Source organism: Drosophila suzukii, chromosome 3 (genome assembly GCF_043229965.1).
Source record: "Drosophila suzukii chromosome 3, CBGP_Dsuzu_IsoJpt1.0, whole genome shotgun sequence".
Lineage (NCBI taxonomy): Eukaryota > Metazoa > Arthropoda > Insecta > Diptera > Drosophilidae > Drosophila > Drosophila suzukii.
The window spans coordinates 478,369-496,390 of NC_092082.1; the positions used below are offsets into that span (position 1 = coordinate 478,369).

General features: G+C 46.9%; 3 protein-coding genes across 10 annotated transcripts in view; 1 reads left to right on the forward strand and 2 right to left on the reverse strand.

Annotated features, from left to right (window-relative positions):
* Positions 1-170: 170 nt before the first annotated feature.
* Positions 171-4,607, forward strand: LOC108012800 (uncharacterized). Its single transcript, XM_017078232.4, has 4 exons — positions 171-377; positions 431-1,013; positions 1,333-3,812; positions 3,878-4,607. Exons 1-4 carry the CDS (start codon positions 339-341, stop codon positions 4,157-4,159), a joined length of 3,384 nt encoding a protein of 1,127 aa, XP_016933721.3. The 5' UTR covers positions 171-338; the 3' UTR covers positions 4,160-4,607.
* Positions 4,608-4,824: 217 nt separating this feature from the next.
* LOC139353168 (uncharacterized) lies at positions 4,825-5,316 on the reverse strand. The gene has a single exon (XM_070996592.1). It carries the CDS (start codon positions 5,314-5,316, stop codon positions 4,825-4,827), a length of 492 nt encoding a protein of 163 aa, XP_070852693.1.
* Positions 5,317-5,691: 375 nt separating this feature from the next.
* The window catches only part of trh (PAS domain-containing protein trachealess), a 28,573-nt gene continuing 16,242 nt past the window's right edge, over positions 5,692-18,022 (reverse strand). Inside the window, exons 1-10 of one of the 8 annotated variants that reach the window (XM_017078238.4) lie at positions 16,698-17,610; positions 13,816-14,051; positions 11,316-11,383; positions 10,758-11,052; positions 10,226-10,347; positions 9,817-9,903; positions 8,934-9,127; positions 8,764-8,870; positions 8,230-8,377; positions 5,692-8,163 (exon numbers count right to left, since the gene is read on the reverse strand). In XM_017078238.4, coding sequence (XP_016933727.2) covers positions 6,771-8,163; positions 8,230-8,377; positions 8,764-8,870; positions 8,934-9,127; positions 9,817-9,903; positions 10,226-10,347; positions 10,758-11,052; positions 11,316-11,383; positions 13,816-14,051; positions 16,698-16,942 — 2,895 coding nt within the window. In that variant the 5' untranslated portion in view covers positions 16,943-17,610 and the 3' untranslated portion in view covers positions 5,692-6,770. Of the gene's footprint in view, positions 8,164-8,229; positions 8,378-8,763; positions 8,871-8,933; positions 9,128-9,816; positions 9,904-10,225; positions 10,348-10,739; positions 11,053-11,315; positions 11,384-13,815; positions 14,052-16,697; positions 17,611-18,022 lie in introns of those variants that run through there. The other 7 variants (XM_065864048.2, XM_065864047.2, XM_017078237.4 and 4 more) reach the window with 7 other exon arrangements.

The window sequence follows — 18,022 nt, forward strand, 5'->3', positions numbered from 1 at the left end:
TTGGTCAGCTAATTTATTTTTATTTTGCTGATTGCTTTTGATATTTACTTAATTTTAAAAATCTTATTAAAACAATGCAGATATTGTCTTTTTAAAATTAAAAACTTTTAAAACCTTTTAAAACCGCAAAAGTGTGACCGTGTTTGATTCCGCAGACAGTGTTGCCACCCTGTCGGCAACAGCTGTTTTGCTATCATTTTTTTTTTACCAAAAGTTTTTGTCTGCGTAATGTAAATTGTAATGCGGAATAAGAAGGCCTGCGCCAACTAAACGGAAGACCGGCAGCCGGAATCCGGCCCCTGGAACCCCCTGGAACCAACTGGAACCAGGAACACACGATGAGCGATGCGGCCTACTCGGGATTCTACGGCAACCAGGTGAGCCACCAGCGAGTTCCTCTGGCCAGAAAAACACCCCGTGTGTCTTCCAGCTGCACTTGCTCCCGCTGTCGCATCCGCACCCTCCCCACCAGCACCAGGATCTGTCGCTCTCCACGCCGGTGCACTCCCTGGAGCAGGACTCCACCTTCGGGGGCTTCTTCGACGACGAGCTGGTCATCGGATCGGGATCCTCAGCTGCCAATGCCACCGCCTCCGGAACTTCGGTGTGGCTGCCCGATGGCGGCATCCGATCCCCTGAAGCGGCGGTGGACGCGCAGCCCAGTCTGGGCATTCCCTTTGTCCAGATCCACACCACGGATCTGCAGCAGCAGCCGGAGAAGAGCTACCGCAATGCCTTTCGGCGGCGCACCGCGGAAATCAAGTCGGAGGCGGAACTGATCAAGTCAGAACTGGCGGAGGCGGCGGCCAAGGAGCGGCTGAACGCCACGCCCACGCCACCCACTCGGAACTCTAGCTGCGCCAGTGTGGAGGGCAAGGCAATGGTGCAGGACAACCCGCCTCTAATCCTGCGCTGCCCCAACTGCCCGTTCCTGAGCCTCTGCCAGGTGCGCCTCCAACAACATCTTCACCTGGCCAACTGCTACATAGAGCAGCAGAGGAGCCAGTGTCCAGGTGAGGTTCCCAGGTTCCCAGTCTATGATTACCAGTATTCCTTAGCTACAGTTATCATATCAATGCTTCAAAAAAGAGCCAAGGAGTGCTTTACTGAGATAAACTAGTGTAGTTCCATTCCGGACAGGATTCCTTGGGTTCTTGCCGTGATTACCAGTACATTTATTGGTTTATTTATATGAAACGGATTTTCATAGTATAACCAATATAACATCTACTAGAAACCCGAGGAATAAGGATTTTTAAATATTCCAAGATCGTTAATTAGTCGCTAAGTAGTCTTCCCACCTGCATAAAATATTCACGTAATCTTTGACAGGATGCTCGAACATCTTCTACAGCAGCGAATCGCTTACCATGCACCTCAGCTTGGACCACCAAATGGAGGATAACGAGGCACTAGCTCTGGTGAGCGGAAAACCGAACGAAGCGCAGGCCAAAAAGCAGACACAGATGCCACAGAACCAAAACAGACCCAAAAGTCGCATCTTCATAAAGAGTGTGGACTGCCTGCGGGAGCCACTGCCGGATTTCCCGCCCCTAATGCCGGATAGCGGGTCGACGGGTAACATCCTGGATCTGTTGGAGGGAGTGGCGGTGGGTGCATCTCCCAGCGAACAGACCATGCCGCCAGCTCCTGCTGCCAGCGTACCCGCTCCGCCGTCAAAGCCCAGCCAGAAGATCTCCATCAAGAGCGTGGACGTGCTCAGGGAGCCCGCCTTGCTGCCGTTCGACTTCCAGCTGCAGAATCATCCGCTTATTACGGACAACAGCCTCCTCGATGTTCCTGTCTTGGGGGTGGAGCCGGAAAAACCGCATCAGCCGAAGATTTACATCCGAAATGTGGACATCCTCAAGGAACCAATGGTTCTGCCCTCCGCTCTACCCAGCATGGGCTTTAACGGGAGCATGCCGGCGGTAGTGGACCCCGAACAAATTGGACTATCTGTAGGAGGAGATGGTGACGTTTTCCAGACAGAGGCACTGCTCACGCCGACGTGCCCGCTGCCTGGATTCGAGCCCAGCCTCGCTCCGCTGGCCCAGATGTGTTCTGACGCCTTTCCCTTCGATTCTGTGCTGAATGGCAATGGAGGACCTGTCTCCAGCCTGGAAAACACACGCTTCAGTGCCTTGGACCTAGATTTTGGCGTGGATTTCGTATCGGATGAGACTTCGCCGCCTCCTCCTCTACCGCCTCCTCCCAACGATCAACTGACGGCAATGGAGCCACAACCTGTGCAGCTGGAGCACTACTTGCCTCCCACTGCTCCCATTCCCACCAAACAAAAGATCTTTATTAAAAACGTGGACATTTTGAAGGCACCGCAGAGGGGCACCTTGCACCTGCGAACCGTGGACGAACTTAACTTGATGAATCGCACTGAAGTGGAACACTTGATCGTGCCCAATCTGGAACCGATGGCCATGACCATGATGGAACTACCGTCCGTGGAGCGAACACCTCTGGAGCTGGACTCTCAGCTGGAAAGACCACAGCAAACGCTGGGCGAGTTCCAACCCTCGATCAGCGGGAGTTGGCCCAGCGAGGATGGTTACGACCTGGCTGAGGATCTCGAGTGCTGGCCTTGGATGGAGGAGGCTGTGCCAGAAGCTGGACTCGGACTGCCTACTCCCTGTGAATTAGGCGAAGCTCCGCCCCTCGAGGGTTTGGCGCAAGCTGCAGAGGACCTGCTGGTCAAGGACTTTTCTCAGTCATACGCCCCACCCACGGAGGACTCGCCAAGTGCAGGAGAGGCAGCAAGCGGCGGAGGGGCTGTGCCACCTCTGGTGCCGGTAACATCCTCCGGAGGGACAACATCCGTGGCTCAAAGCGGACCCGTATGTAGTTTGCCTGTTCCGCCGCTGGTTCCGTTGGCAGCCGAGTCGACAGCTGCAGCCGAAAAGCCCGCCCGCATCTATGTGGCCAATAATCTCCTTCCCACCGCCGTGGACCCACCTCTACTGGGAGGCGGCACCTCCGTCAGGGGACGTCCCTATGGAGCCAAGCACTCTGGGGGAACGGCTGCCAAAAGGAAGCCTCCCCAGGGACCAAACCAAGTGCCAGAAGGCGGCAAGTGCCTCGTGGAGGGCTGCATGTTCCGCTTCAAGTCGCCCGCCACCTTGGAGTATCACGGCAGGTGCCACAATGGAGCCCTTAGCTCCACTCAACCGATGGTGTGTCCGGAGTGCAAGTCCAGCAACTTCAGCAATTGGAACTGCCTGCACACTCACCTGTGGCGCACCCACCAGATCGACATGGAGCTGTATTCCTGTCAGTTGTGCAGCTTCAAGACGCCCATCTACTCGCGCCTGGTGAACACCCACGCGAAGATCCACTCGGAGGAGCGGAACTATAAGTGCGAGCAGTGCGGCAAGGGGTTCAAGAACACCAAGCAGCTGAAGAACCACCGTCGACTGCATCGCACTCAGGGATTGGGCATGGGAAAACCGCCGAACGAACAGATTTTCCCCGGTTCGGAAGCCAACCCTGTTGTGATGCATCGCTGCGGGGATTGCGGAACTGCCTTCAAGCAGAAAAAAACCCTGAGGGAGCACCTCTGCAAGGAGCGAAACGAGCAGTTGGAGTGTCCCGAGTGCCAGCGCGTCTTTGGCTCCAAGAGCAGTCTGCGACTCCACCTGCGAAGCCACCAGGAGCAGAAGCGCTTTCGCTGCGAGGCCTGCGACCACGAGGCCAGCGACCACAACGCCTTCAGGCGGCACCTGGCCACGCACAAGGAGAGGAAGCGGTACTCCTGTCCACACTGCGACTTCCGGGCCATCCAGAGCACTGCCTTTCGGGTTCGATTGATCTTGTATTCCTAACTACTGCAACACCCCTATATATTTATATTCTCCCTGGACAGATACACCTCGAGAAGCGCCATCCAGACCAGGAGCTGTCCACAATCATCTACAAGTGCGACCAGTGCAGCTTCACCAGCATAAATCAAGGTCTGCTGCACGTTCACCAGGCCAAGCATGAAGCCACAAATCCCAGTCAAACAATAGCTCCGGCTTCAGTTGCTGTCCCGGCGACAAATCAATCACAGATCAAAGTGGAGAGCAGCCTGGTGCTCGCACATTCCAGTACAAACGTGGTGAAGGAGGTGGTCCTGGGTCAGGCGAATGTCCTGCAGGCTTCCTAGGGACGAGGTCCTCCTCTCTGTACATATTCTACGGAGTAGATTGTGCGTGAACCAAGTGCCGCGTAGTTTGTAACGAGTTTTATACCAAATCTGTACCAATGTTACTAGTGTTAAGGATGCAGGAAAGATCACTTCAAAGGGGAACTTTTGTTTTGTGCCAAAATCCACTTTCTTTAGCCTTCTCTGAATAAGTATTTTGATGGATTTGAAAATGGTATACCTTTGCAGTGATGTTCTAAACTTCGGATTCCACCGATGATATTTTCTTTGACTATCGATTTTCTTTTCTTGTACAAGTTTACTTAGAAATTTAAGAATCTGTTTTTGTACATACGTATGTATATAAAGGTTAATTGGGAAAGGCTTTATTAAATAGAACTTCAGTTTGATTCCCTTAGTGTATATAGCAAGCCCAGAACAGAAATACATTTACAAATCTCAAACCCAATCCTCTTTAAAACTATGGAATATTTGAGAAATGATAATGGCACTGAGCGAATTAACAGAATTCGGGCTGGAGCGTTCAGAATTATAAACCGAAAGGTCACCTTTTTTTTTATCAGATTGTAATATTATTTGGCATGGGAGCCTTAGAGTAATAATATACAAATGCTTTTTGTTGCCCATAACAGTAACATTAATTGATAAACGAGCTGTCAGTCAGCTTAATGGATGCGCCTCGGCCAGCGGAAGTTGGAGACGGTCGTGTCGACGCCCTCGGTCATCAAGTGGTAGATGACGTTCCAGTGAAGCATCTGTTCCACGGCCAAGCCAAAGATGCCGCAATAGCAGCCCAGGGCGAAGACCAAGCTGTTTGAGTTGCTTTCCTTTGCCACGTGGGAGATCGCCCGGAGTTGCAAGTATACGTTGAACGCGAACTGGACAACGCAAACCAGGACCCAGGGCATGATGGCCAGGAAGACTTTCTTCGGGTGCTTCGCTAGCAAGCGCGCCGGGAACATCAAATAGGGCGACATCGCCAAGATGGTCAGCATCAGGGACACGATAGCGGTGACCACGATATCCGGGTAGAGGAAACTCGCGGTGGGCCTATCTCTTGAGACAAGCTGCGTATGCAGCGTGACGAAAGGAGCCACTATAATCGTCGTCAAAATCGCCGTTCCGTAGAGCAGCTGGATCACGATCTCGCGACTCATCTGGATAGTGTTTCCAAAAAATTTGTAAAATTCAGTAAAAATCGAAAATATTCAAAGTCCCGATACAAGCAGACGAAATTTAGTACTTGTTCATAAGGGGTGTCGAGTTGCTTTGATGTTTAAGCTATAGCCTACTTTGATATAAAGAAAATAACATCATGGTAGTAAAATCAGTATTAGGAATATCTAAGCAGGGCCTATCTGTACAGGTACTATGTACCCAGAAGAAATTTGTGTGATATAGATATTTATAATCTTAAGTTGATTTATTTCCTTGGTAAATTTTAGGAAGAACACTTTTCCACCGAACCTTTTTTCTAAAATTTTTAGGTCATTAACATTGCCACGAAAATACAGATTAAAACCAGTTTGAACTATTATATTCAATATTTTAAGCCTTTAATGGGAGAAACTTTCTTTGCGTTTATACAAAATTTAATTACACCTTTTTGTTTTTCTTGCTCTTGCACTTGTTTTTTTATTTGTAACTAGAATTTATTAGATGTGTTTATTAAATATACAATAGGGAGGAAACGGAAATAGACGAACGTTAGAGGAGCTCTTAGAGGTAATAATCGAGTCGACTTGCTGGGGATCGAATCGAAGTGAATATCCTAGAGCGAGTGTCGTTTAAAGGTAATCGTAAAACTACAGGAGGAAGCATTTGATATGTTGTAAAAATGTTTAAATATATATATATATTAATGTATACATATCATATTGAGCTTATCTTACGTAATGCGTGTTAATGTGTTGGTAAAATTACAATTGATTTAAATAATTAATAACAATTGGTTGGGAGCGGGTTTAGTTCAAGCCGTGATTCTTTTTCGATTCGCTCTCCTTATAGCGCTTTTTGTTCGGTCTCCTATTCCTTGGCACTCTATGCAAGTCTTACTTTATCTTTAACTTTAATTATGATAAGCCTTACTATTTGTTAGTTCTCATAGTTTTGTTTAAATCAATTGCGTCTTGAGTATTTTTGCTATAATTTCATTGGGTCTCAGTGTGTCCGAGTGTGGGGTGTGTGTTTCATAATTTACAGACTTAAGAATTATTTAACAACATTGAATGTTTCTTTAACGCTTTTAGTTTGGCCTAACTCTAGTCTAACTCTTAAGGATTGCTTTCGGGGACGCCTTTTCAGGGGTCTGGGGGATTTTTATCCAAAAGGTCAGAAAATGATAAACGATGAAACATAAGTAAACATCCATCCCAATCCCTATGTTTTTTCTTAACCGCCTCCAGTCCCTCGAGGCACGTCCCCTCTATCCCGGATTTCCCTTCCTGGCGCTGAAGAACATCCTGGCCACTTTGCCCAGCGCCCCCACGAAGTCCCATCGCTCCCCAGCCGTCTGGGTCCCACTGGATGCCACAGATCCTTCCTGGTGATGATGGTGGTGGTGGTACTGGTCCTGACAGGACTGCGGAACCTGCCCCTGGTCTTCTATCACCTAGGAGGGCGTGGAGTACCAGCCGCTGGCCGGGCTGCCCTTGTGGTAGAGGTGGAAGCTCGAGTGTGGAGCGAAGTACTGCGGCTGGTCAAGATTACTGTAGGTCACCCCGCCCTCGGTGGTGGTGCTGCCAGAGGGATGCATTGTGGCCGTATAGGATGCCTGGGGCTTTAGCGGCAGCGTAGCGGGCACACCGTCTCCGGCGGAAGTGGCATACTGTCCCCGGAGCGGATCGGGTGCGTAGTCGTAGCCCCCGTTGGAGGTCAGGACGGCTGCCGACTTTCCTGGCTGATTCGAGTCCCTCGGCGACACTGAACTGGGCGGGGTCATGGCGTTGTGGTAGTCGATGGAGCTGTGGTACCCCCCGTAGGTGGACACCAGGTTGGTGAAGGCATCGGCGGAGGTCTTCTGGCCACCGGGATGTCCTCCGGAGGCGGCGGAGTGCAGCTGCAGGTATTGGTTCTCGTAGGAGGACTCACTGCCCGGCGGCGTGGGCAGGGGACCCGTCTGCTGGTCGCCGTAGAAGACGCCGGGTCCCACCCCGGTGGGCGTTTGCCTAGCCGTCGCCCGGATCACGCTCTCGCGGTTGGCGTATAGTTGCCGGAGCAGAGCGGTGGCCGGCATGGGCGCCGGTGGCTGCTGGTAGGGTGCTCCTATCCACTGGATGGTGCTGCTCTTCTCGTTGGGATCCAGCTGCTGCTGTTGCTGTTGCTGTTGCTGCTGCTTCAGCAGAGAGTCCGCACTGAAGTCCGTGTTGGACGGAGCCACTGATACCACTGCCACCGGGGAGGGCAAGTGCTTGGACATAGCCTGCTCCAGATCCTTGACCGCCGAATCCGCTGCCGACGAGGGCTGCTCGTCCACAATCGAGGGTAGGCGACTGCGCGGCTGCTGATCCCGCTGCTCCATGGCCGGCAGTTTGGGCAGAGGCTGGTCGGGCATCACCTGCTGATCCTGACCCTGATCCTCGGCCTGCTGCGACGCCTTGGTTTTCCGCTTCCGCTTGGTGGACGGCACTCCGCTCGCCGAGCTGCTGCCATTAGGTGTGGCTGCTGGTACCGGAGTGGACACTGTGGTGGGCAGCACCCCCGAATCAATGTCCACGCCCAGCGGCGTGGGACTGTCCTTGATCATGGTGAGGCTATTCAGGCTGCTGCCGTGCGAGGCGGCTGCACTGCGTCCCCGGCCGCGATGCGAATGACCCTCGGGATCGGTTTTCGGTGAGTTGAGCTTCATGTCGCCGGCACTCAGATGCGAGTTGCCCTCGCCACTGGCGTCTCCTCCTGGCGACCCACTGCTCTTGTCATTGCCCATACCCTCCTCGTGCTTTATGCTGTCCGGACTGGGTTCCAGTTGGCAGCAGTCCAGGATCATGTTCTCGTTCTCCCGGTTGCTGGGGGTGAAAGAAGGTTATTGGTTAGTGGGCTACAGCTAGGAAACTTGCTGATCTAAAACCAACCTGATCACATAGTTCACGCAGATGATGTTCTGCTCATCCGCGTTCTTGGTGCTGCAGACGACGGTGGCACAGGTCTGGAGCCAGGTGTAGCCCCCACTCTTGTTCATCAGTCGGTAGTAGCCGGTCAGCACTTGACCCTTTTCGATCACTGCAAAGTAAAGGATTGAAAGGATCTTTACAACTAGCTCCGAAGAAGTCTTACAAGTGGTAAACAAAATAGTACAATATACGGTTGGAGTATATTGTAAAGATATTGTAAGATAAAGAAATCTAATCTAACAATTTGTAAATACAATTGGTGCACTAAGTTTAGTACAAACCATTCATATACTACAACTTGGGGTTGGATTTCAATCTATAGATAACCCATAGACTAGCTTACAGAATTCGGTAAAATAACATTATTCTTGACATGATAAAAGACTTTTTTTTAACAGCTAAGGAAAATAGTGATATTTTTTTATTTATATTGGTTCTACTTTAATAGCCTTATTTTCTTGCTATTTCCAGGTATTTGATGACCGAAATACTTACAGTCTGAGTGGCTCTTGCGCAGGCGATTGGCATCCTCGGCGTGACACAGTGAGTACAGGCTCTTGTTTACCAGATCTTCCGGCGTATAATCTAGCAGGTCGGACACCCTAAGTTTTCGAAAACACTTCATTAGTTTAGAACAGATAGGAAGGATAGTACAAGCAGCATACCTTGGTTCGCAATGAGCCACTCGCAGGTCAAAGTTTACCCGGGTCACGAACATGTCGCACTCCAGTCGGATCTCGTGCACCGATGGTGGGGGCAATGCGATGGCCAGGGCAACCATTCCGAGGAGTGGGGGCTGCGATTTTCGGCTGTGGGAGAAGGTGTACTGGGGTCGCAGCTTGCACAACAGCAGAACCACCTGCAAAGGTTCCAAGTAAAGCCAAAATTCGGTTAGTTGGGGATCCTACTTATGGATGAGGTACTCCATTCAGGGGCTTAAAGTGTTGTATTTGGAGATGGAGGAAGGAAATCTTGGGCTTGGATATGAAACCTCTTACACTCAAAGGAAAGCGTTTATTGCTATTATTTTTCCAGAATATTGTGTAGGTGTTTTTATTGGACTAATTAAAAAATATTTTGAAATGGGCTACGTTAACATAAAGAGTATGGTTGGTGACCAAGAATGTTCCATAAAAATACAAAGTAATTAAAACTTTTTATCATCATTAATTTTTAAATTTCTGTGGAACATGTTAGCAAAAACAACTAATAATTATAAATCCAAAATTTTCGAGTGGAAGAATGGCAAACAAAACTGAAGAATGTTGTAGAGCATGGGATGATTGCGGCGACGGCTGGTGGATAGATCGATTGATTGACTCATTGATTGGTGGATGATTGAAGCAGCTTCCGCACTAGTTATTCGATACTGATCAATCTAAAATCAGTCTGTGGCTTTGCCTTTATTTTTTTTAGCAAACACAAAAATTATGGCCGAAATTGTAGAAAAACTTAAAAAGCGATTTCCTCAGTAAATAATTTTGAGTAGGTTTTTGATTTTGCCTTGCATTTTAGCATACAAACGTACTGATTTCAATTGATACGTACCGAATAGTTTGAGCCCGGATTCTTAACGTTTTTAGCATTGTTACTAGCATTGTTACCGTTGTTGCAATTGCTCGTTGCATCGCTGGCCTGTAGATAAGCAGTGGATGGGATGGTAATACGTAATACAAAATGCAGGTATTGCAAGTTACACAACACAACCGAAAACGATTTCTATGGGTTAGTCTTACTGTTACTCGAAAGTCTTACATTAGAAACAACTCCTAGGGCCAACCAAAAAATTAAATAAAACGGAAATAAAAACATACAAATCACAATCCCCAAAACTATTCAGTTAGAAATATGACTACAAAGGGGGAACAACACAAATAAAAACAGTACAAAACATAGAAAAAATTAGAATAAAGAAAGATTCTTTGGTGGATAGCAACGAAAAGGTTTGAAAACTCACCCGATAGCCTGAGGATTTGAAGTGACAGCCGCGCTTCGTCAAGGTGGACTTCATCCGGATGCAAAAGCTCCGATCGTAGCCTTTGTAGCCACTCGTCGAGGCTTGGGTCATGGAGGCGGCCACTACGGCATAGAAAAGAGTTTTTGATTAGATTGGCTCTTACTTTGGGGAAACTTTCACTTGAGCGGACATAGATAGTCATGGTATGTCACGAATATCTGCAGATATTAAAGTATCGCTTGAACAGTCGCTGTGGATTGTAAAGGTGTCTAAAAGTATGCAGTAAAATCCATCACACCTCCGCGTTGAAAATACTGTTGCATTCTTTAAGACACCTGAAATTATGATTTCAAAACTCTAGTGATTCCGTGTTTCTTCAAGATTGCATCTCAAACATCCAAAAGATTTCTGTGACATGCCATACGACTACTTTTTGTAACATCCATTTGGATCCCACCCGGCACCAGGGATTCATTCCCACACCTGGTCCATCGACAACTCGGACTTGACTCACCGTCGGGATTGTTCGTACCGTGTGTGCCGCTGCCATCGTCGGAGGCTCCGGAAGTGGGTGAGGCCATGCCCACTCCGGCTCCGCCGCCTCCACCGCCGCTGCTGGAACTTCCGGCGCCTCCTCCTCCGCCGCCGCTCGTGAGACTTAGGCCCAGTTGCTCGGCAATCTCGGAGTGATCCGCCTGGTGGATGTAGTCGAAGATGCTGCTGCCCGTCATCTCCACCTGCGACAGGCCCAAGTAGATGGACACCGTCTCGGAGATGTATAGGAAGCGTCCGTCTGCCGCCACAGCCAATGCGAAGCCATCAAGGGACTGAAGGAGATAAGATTACGAGAATATGGGAAAATTAATTTTCAGAAAATGAAAAGGGGTCGTTAAGGCGCAGTTCTCTTTTGTGTATGATCTCAAATAAGGGATAAAAATATATTTATAACTTGATATTGCCTGGATATTGAATATTCCATGTTTTTTTCTGTGTAAATTTAATCATATGCACAAGATGGCTGCGGGATATCCATCTTTCTTTTTTCGGGCCTACTGCCGTCTCTTTTGCTACCATATCGACCATATCTCACCTGTAATATGTGGGTGCCCTGATGTTGTTCGAACAAATCAACAGCGGGACTGCGACGAATGGCGGCACCTGCGGATAAAAAAGAGGGGAAAGTGAAATGTTAGTGGTTGGAAAGTATGCAAATTAGTGTATATTGCTAGACATATCTCTAAACATTTTGCTAGGTAACAAGCGTTGTACTCTTTTTGTAATTTATAAATGAAAATTCATTTACATTCCATTGTAAATTTAATATTTAGTTCTGCAATAAATTGATTACTTTGAAGAGGCTTTCAATTAAAGAAAACAAATAAAAGTATTCCTTCCCCAACGAGGTTATCATGTGTTTCGGGATCCGTGAGCTATTGTTCACTTCATTCCGCCTCTGCTCTTGACCAAACTCATAAATGATGCGCCCTTGCCCGCAGAAAAGACAACAACAATAACCGCAGGGCATCATAAATATGGGTTCGGGCATGGGTATTCAATATTTTCTCAGCTGAGGTCCTTGGAAAGCTTATTTATTTAATTCAATTATAGAATTTTACGATTATGGACGACTGACCGACCGACCGGCCAAGTCATAATTCGCACAAGTGCAAATCGCCCCTTATTTCTGCCCCTCAAATCCCCAGCGATTTCCCAGTGGTCGAAGCGCTAAGTTGGCAAACAGTTTCCGCTTCCGCTCGGACATGGCCATATGTGGCTGGCGGTAGACCCTGCGGCCCTTAATGACCTTCCAGCACCACCCACCCGAGAAGCACCACCCAGTGCTCTTTTTTCTTTTCTGCGAGGCTGTGGGTCAAATTGAAGTGCTTTTTATTGCCCCGCAGCTTGTTGCTCCTCATCCTCCAATGCACGCAGCTCCTTCTCCGGTTTCTCTACTACTTTTTCTGGGTTTAGTTTCGCATAATAATCCAATTGAATGGATGAAGGCGTTACGGCCACTCCACCGCCTTCCATACATAACGCCCCATTGATTTTGGATTATTTTTTAGTGCCTTGACTACCTTTTTGGCTTTTTGATGGCCCTCGCCTTCTCTCTCTGCCCGTTTCGTTTCGTTTCCACTCTGCCACTTTGCCAGTTAGCTTGGGAAGGGGAAAAAAATAACCAATGGGGATTTTATTTATTTTTACCCATATATCATTAAATAGGAAATTATTATAATTTATTTTATTTATTTAAAATGACTTGATTTAATGCATTTTTAGGTAAATGATTTTCAAATTCTGATGGTTTTGTCTAAACACTTCATTAATTTTTCCAATATTTTTGGAAATTTTTCATATATAATTGCTTAGATAGAAATATTGTTTAAATGAATTTCCAAAACCCCAACATTTTTCTTTGAGTGCACTCGACCGTTGTCAGTTGGCAGCTTTTGAATACTGTCTGAACTGAGACCTGGCAAAGAAGTCGTGGGCTGTCGTCGTGGAATGCCTTTTTCACTTGACGTGACAATGCATTGTCAACGTCGCCGGAGCATGACGTGGCTGGCTGAGGAATGGCTTGGTGACTAGGTATGGATGGTATATGGCATGGTATATATAGTGGCTAACAAAAACTCTGTTGCTGTGTTGGGAAATTTGACACACGAACATATCAGTACACTGCTTTCAATGTTAAATTTTAACTAGGCGAGTTTAAGGATACCGATCTGCAGAAGAACTTTAAATATAATAAATATAACAGATACTTAAAAACTAATTTAAAATCGAGGTGTGGCCGAAAATTCCATTTGCTCATTTGCATTTGACGCAAGACGTCGGCCATATTGTCGGCCATATTCGATCGTTATTGGCCAGAAAGAGACAGAGGAAGCGGCAATTAAAACCGAAAGCAGGAAACTCATTTGCCTACATTTCGTGAGTAGCGGGCAGCAAAGTTTGCCTTAAGTGAAATCAAAACTTTTTGTTTTCGCCGGGTTGTCTATGACAGAAATTATGCTCGTACGCACCTTAAAAATTTGTCTTTCCAAGCTTAACCACAAAAAAACAATTTATTCGTTGACTTTGTCAACTGTTTTTAAATTTTTGTTTTGGGCTTTTGCTGGATTTGCATAAAATATCGTTATTAAGCGCAATTTATTTTTATTTGCTGCGCATGCGCGACCATTTTGGTCTCCGCTTTTGCGGGCAAAGGCGAGGGGCAACCGGCGTGTGTCATTGTGACAGTTTGTGGAATTTCAGAAGGCCCCATTAAAGTGATCGATTGGCTTCCAATGGCTTCGATATGGAAATCACTGTTTACTGTTCTTGAAATATGTTGAATCATAAGTTCATGGAATAAACAAATAAACGACAATCTTGTTTTAAAGGTTTTCAAAAATATATGTTTATGTACCCTACAGAAATTATTAAACATTTTATGATCCAAAATGTTATTTTATGAAATGGTTTCAAGCTAAAAACTAGGCATCCGACCTACTTTTGGACGATCTCAACATTAAATAAATATTTAAAAAAACCCTTTGTAGATATATGGTGGATTTTACTGCTAATAAAGAGTTGAAGATACTTACTTTTGAGCTTACTGCTGCTGGAGGCCTCCCTTGTCCATGGCGGATCGCCGTGTCCGGAGAAGTCCCTCAGCTTCAGGTAGCTGATGGTCAGTCTTATGATGGAGGCCTTGTCCAGCTGGCTGGTGATGGCTGCCGGCAGTGGGAGCATCTTGGCCAGCTCGTAGAATTCGTAGTTCTCCTTCCCGCGCCGCGATCTCGCCGCATCCCTCGACTTTTCCTTGCGCAGTTCCAGGATGCTGTAGAAAGAAGTGCAATCATGATATATTTACTCAATAGTAGGAGAAAAACGCGAATCAATCAGTATACATAAGTAGACACTGACGAATGGCTAGAAGATCGGTCCAAAAGACGACTTTTTACACCTGTCAGCACCGCGTTTTCGGCCATTTGTTTGGCCAACCCACGGCTTTGTGATGGAATGGTGTCAGGCCAAACTAATTGCCCGACATTTGTCAGCCTTTCAGCGGGAAAAGGTTTCGGTTTGGGTGTGGGTGTGGGTCTTCGAATAGGACAATAGTTGGCCAGACAGTTTGTGCCTGGATAAATGGCAGCCCATTTGTTGCAAGATTTCCCAAAGCCCCAGAGTGTGAGAGTTTTTCCCTGCAAGTCTTTGATGCTTTCTTGATATTTTCATTATTATTTCCCTGCACATCTTCGGATCCCTGTGAAAATGCCGCCTCCCAACGATCCCATCTCGTGTTTTGTTTTTTTATTTCCCCTAAACGCAACTTTTCATTCACTAAACTTGCAGCAAACTCTCTATAAAGACTGCCGCTTCTCGTTCGGATCCATAAAGACTGTCTGCTTTCGGGACCGAGCTTTATGGATACGGATCTGCTCAACCTTCTGCGGTTCCGCTATCTGCAGGCGGCCATCTCTCAGAGCATCTTCGTCAGAAAACTTGGCTTCAAGCCTTCATAATTTAAGTTTGTTGACAACTTCTTTGTTGTTGCCTGTTAATGCCAGTGCTGTTTTGACCTGCAGTGAAATCATAGTGCGCTACACTTCATAAAAAGGGCATACCGATTCGATAGGCTAATTTAAAAACCACTAGAGATGTATTAAATTATATCAAAATCATTATCAACAACTTTCTTTTTTCTTTGTGAATTAAATTGATAAGACTAAAAAGGTTTTTCAGCACCAACATCTCTCTTAGACGGCAGTTCCCATTAGAAAAACAGTTGCAATAATTCTTTCTTAGTTTTCCTTGAATTGCGATTACAAAATGACAGCCCAAGGACATTCCCGCTGGGTCCTGACCATATCTCATAGAAATGCTTGAAAAGAGCGAAAGGACTGATAAAGCAATAACGGTACTCGGGGCTCTTTATGCCTTCACAAAGGCCCCCGGGCCACACTTCTTATCCTTATCCTTGTGTTGTGCGAACCTTAGGATAAACAAAGGACGGCAAGAAAACTGGATGACTTTCTCCCTCCTTTTCTGACCGCAGTAAGCCGCTTACATTCTTCGGCTCCCTTAATTCCCGCATTAAGCCGCTAATCGAATTGCATCTGGGCTCTATAAAAATATTTGCACAACCAGACTAATCAAGTGAAAAAGAGGGTCCCAAAGGATTTTTGATTGAGACTGAGATTGGCAAAATTTCACACAGTTAAAAAGTATACAGAATAGGTATCTTTACGTAATGGTTTTACCATTATATAAGTTTATAAATACGGACAAATCTTTACATAAACATGGTACCGTTTCTTTAAAGAATGAATGCCCTAGAAAATTACTGAAAGCACCTATTTTAAGAAACAATTACTCAAGGAATGACTTTGAAAGCTCAACCTTGGTGAGGAAATAATTGGCCCGTTTTCGGCAAATTTTTGCTAATGACAGGCAATTTGTTCGCCCGTTAGACAGTGGCGAATTTCGTGCGAAATTAAATTCGAGACCGCACATCATTTGTCAAGGCAACACCTCCGAGTCCCGACACATCATCACCCCTCAGTGCCTCATTTGAATGGCATTTCGATATTGACGAGGCCAAGATTAATGTTTTTCTAGCCCAAAATTGAATTTTCCTTTTCTCTGGGGAGGCAAAAAACCGTTTCGGTTTCAGTTTCAGTTTCCCTCATATGGGGTTTTTGAACCAAAGCAGACGATTTTATTAGGAAAGCATTTACGGCATGTATCGCAGGTACTGACATCTCTCTAAACGTAATTTCAACACAGCTAATTAAAATTGTTGTTGATGTGCGTTGTTCTTTTTTTCTTGGATGTTTAAACAAAGAGCAAGTGGCTGACGGGGAAAACTGGCTTGGCCCGTGGCAAACTGCGAGTCGGGGTTTCTTTTTAATTATCAAAAATATTTTTATGGCCGAGACGACGACGCTTTCGGCTGAGATACGAATCTCCAAGCCGGAGCCGAAGACGGGGGCTCTGAGATTCAGATTCGGGCTAAAACTTAAGACAAAGTCCGGGCTGCTTTTGAGAGCCAGAAGCCGAGCGCGGCTCAAATAAAGCTACACAAAACGAAGCTTCAAACCTGTGATGAGCGCATTAAAATAAATTTAAGAGCCCACAAAATGTACACTATGTACACAATATTCATCTCGAAAGTCATTAAATGATGCACTACATTTTTTAAAATTCCAAACAAAATTGGAGTCGGTGCAATCACGGGAATAATGTGAACTGAAAAAGTTCTGAAAACGGTCTTTAGAGACCCAAGATAGGGAAGCGAGTGAAAAATGTGGCTAGATAGCTTAATCATTTACGAGAGCAGAGTGATATCCAGTTTAAATCCTTGTATAGATCAGAGCTTATCTTTTTCTTCATGCTAACCATTTTAAGATTTATTTTTGTAATTAATTATAGATCGGCGGGTACCGGTCCGGGTTTTCCTGGCTACCTAGTTATAACTACTAACCCGGGTTCGAGGGGCTGTTGCTGGGCGTGCATTCCGGGTCCCGGAGGCTGTTGGTGTCCGGGCATTTTGTTGTAGGGCGGCATGGCGCACAGGTCCTGCGTGGGCACCATCCAGCTGTGGGTGAAGGGCACCGCCGGCATGCCCAGGGTGCCCATGGTGGCCATGTGGCTTCCGGGGTGACCCGGCGTGGGCTGCCTTTGGTATCCGGCGTAGTCCATGGCCACGGCTGCCTGGTATGGCAACATTTTTCGGGGATTCGGGGGTCTCTTTTCAAATGTCTGATTATGGAATCAGGGAGTTTTCAACTACTTTATTTTTCTTATTGCACTCTATCACTTGTTGTTGCACTGGGATTCTTGGGGCACGGATAAAGGAGGGCGTGGCATTCGCTTTGAAGGCCGCATCCTTTTGTTGTCCGCGTCACAGAAGCACAATCACACACGCACGTGTGGTACGTGTCTTCAGTTATCCTGCTACTCGGCTATCCTGCGGTGGAAGTACGGGTCACGCACTACGGATCGGGATCGGCAAACTAGCCGTCAATCGATTGGCATTCAAATGAGGCGCGTTCGCGTCCAGTTAATTTATCTCCGGCACTTGGCACGTCTCCGGGTTACTGGTTACGGGTTACGTTCGACGTTCTACGTTGTACTTTCTACGGGGTGAGACCTGCCAATTACGGACACGCACTGCCTCCTAAAGGGGCGAGAGCGAGAGAGATGGCCTCACGGATGTACGGACACACTTGCACGGCCGGGCTGCGTACGTGAAACTGCAGCTGATGACGCTGACTACGGAATACGGAATACGGAGTACGCCTACGGAGTGTCGGGTATCGAGTATCGAGTACTGAGAGCACGGAGTACGGTATGCGGTACGTCCGTCGCTGGCGACGAGTACGTGCAGAATAATCCAGAGTCACGTTCACGTCACCGAACAAAACCAAAGCAGGGCAAAAAGGCAAAGAGAGCAGCCCAACAACAATGAGTCGGCGGCAGAGAGCGAGCGGGAGAGGGCTAGCCCGCGAGCGAGCGAGAGGGAACACATACAATTTTTGGGGGTGACTCTCGAAGCAAAAAACGAAGCAACGGCGCCAAGTGCCAGCGGGCAATAGGGTGACTCCAAATTAAGGATAACTCTTGTAAGGAATATCACAGAAAATTGACTTAAAACTATTTATGAAGCGAAAGTTCTTCCCTAAAATTTCAACAATATGAGCGCCTTTGCAACAAATTTATTTTAATTTACGTAACTTGAAAGAACACCAGTGGTTGATCTGTACTGATTAACTTATATGAGAGTATCTTATTCCGAATCAAGTTCTA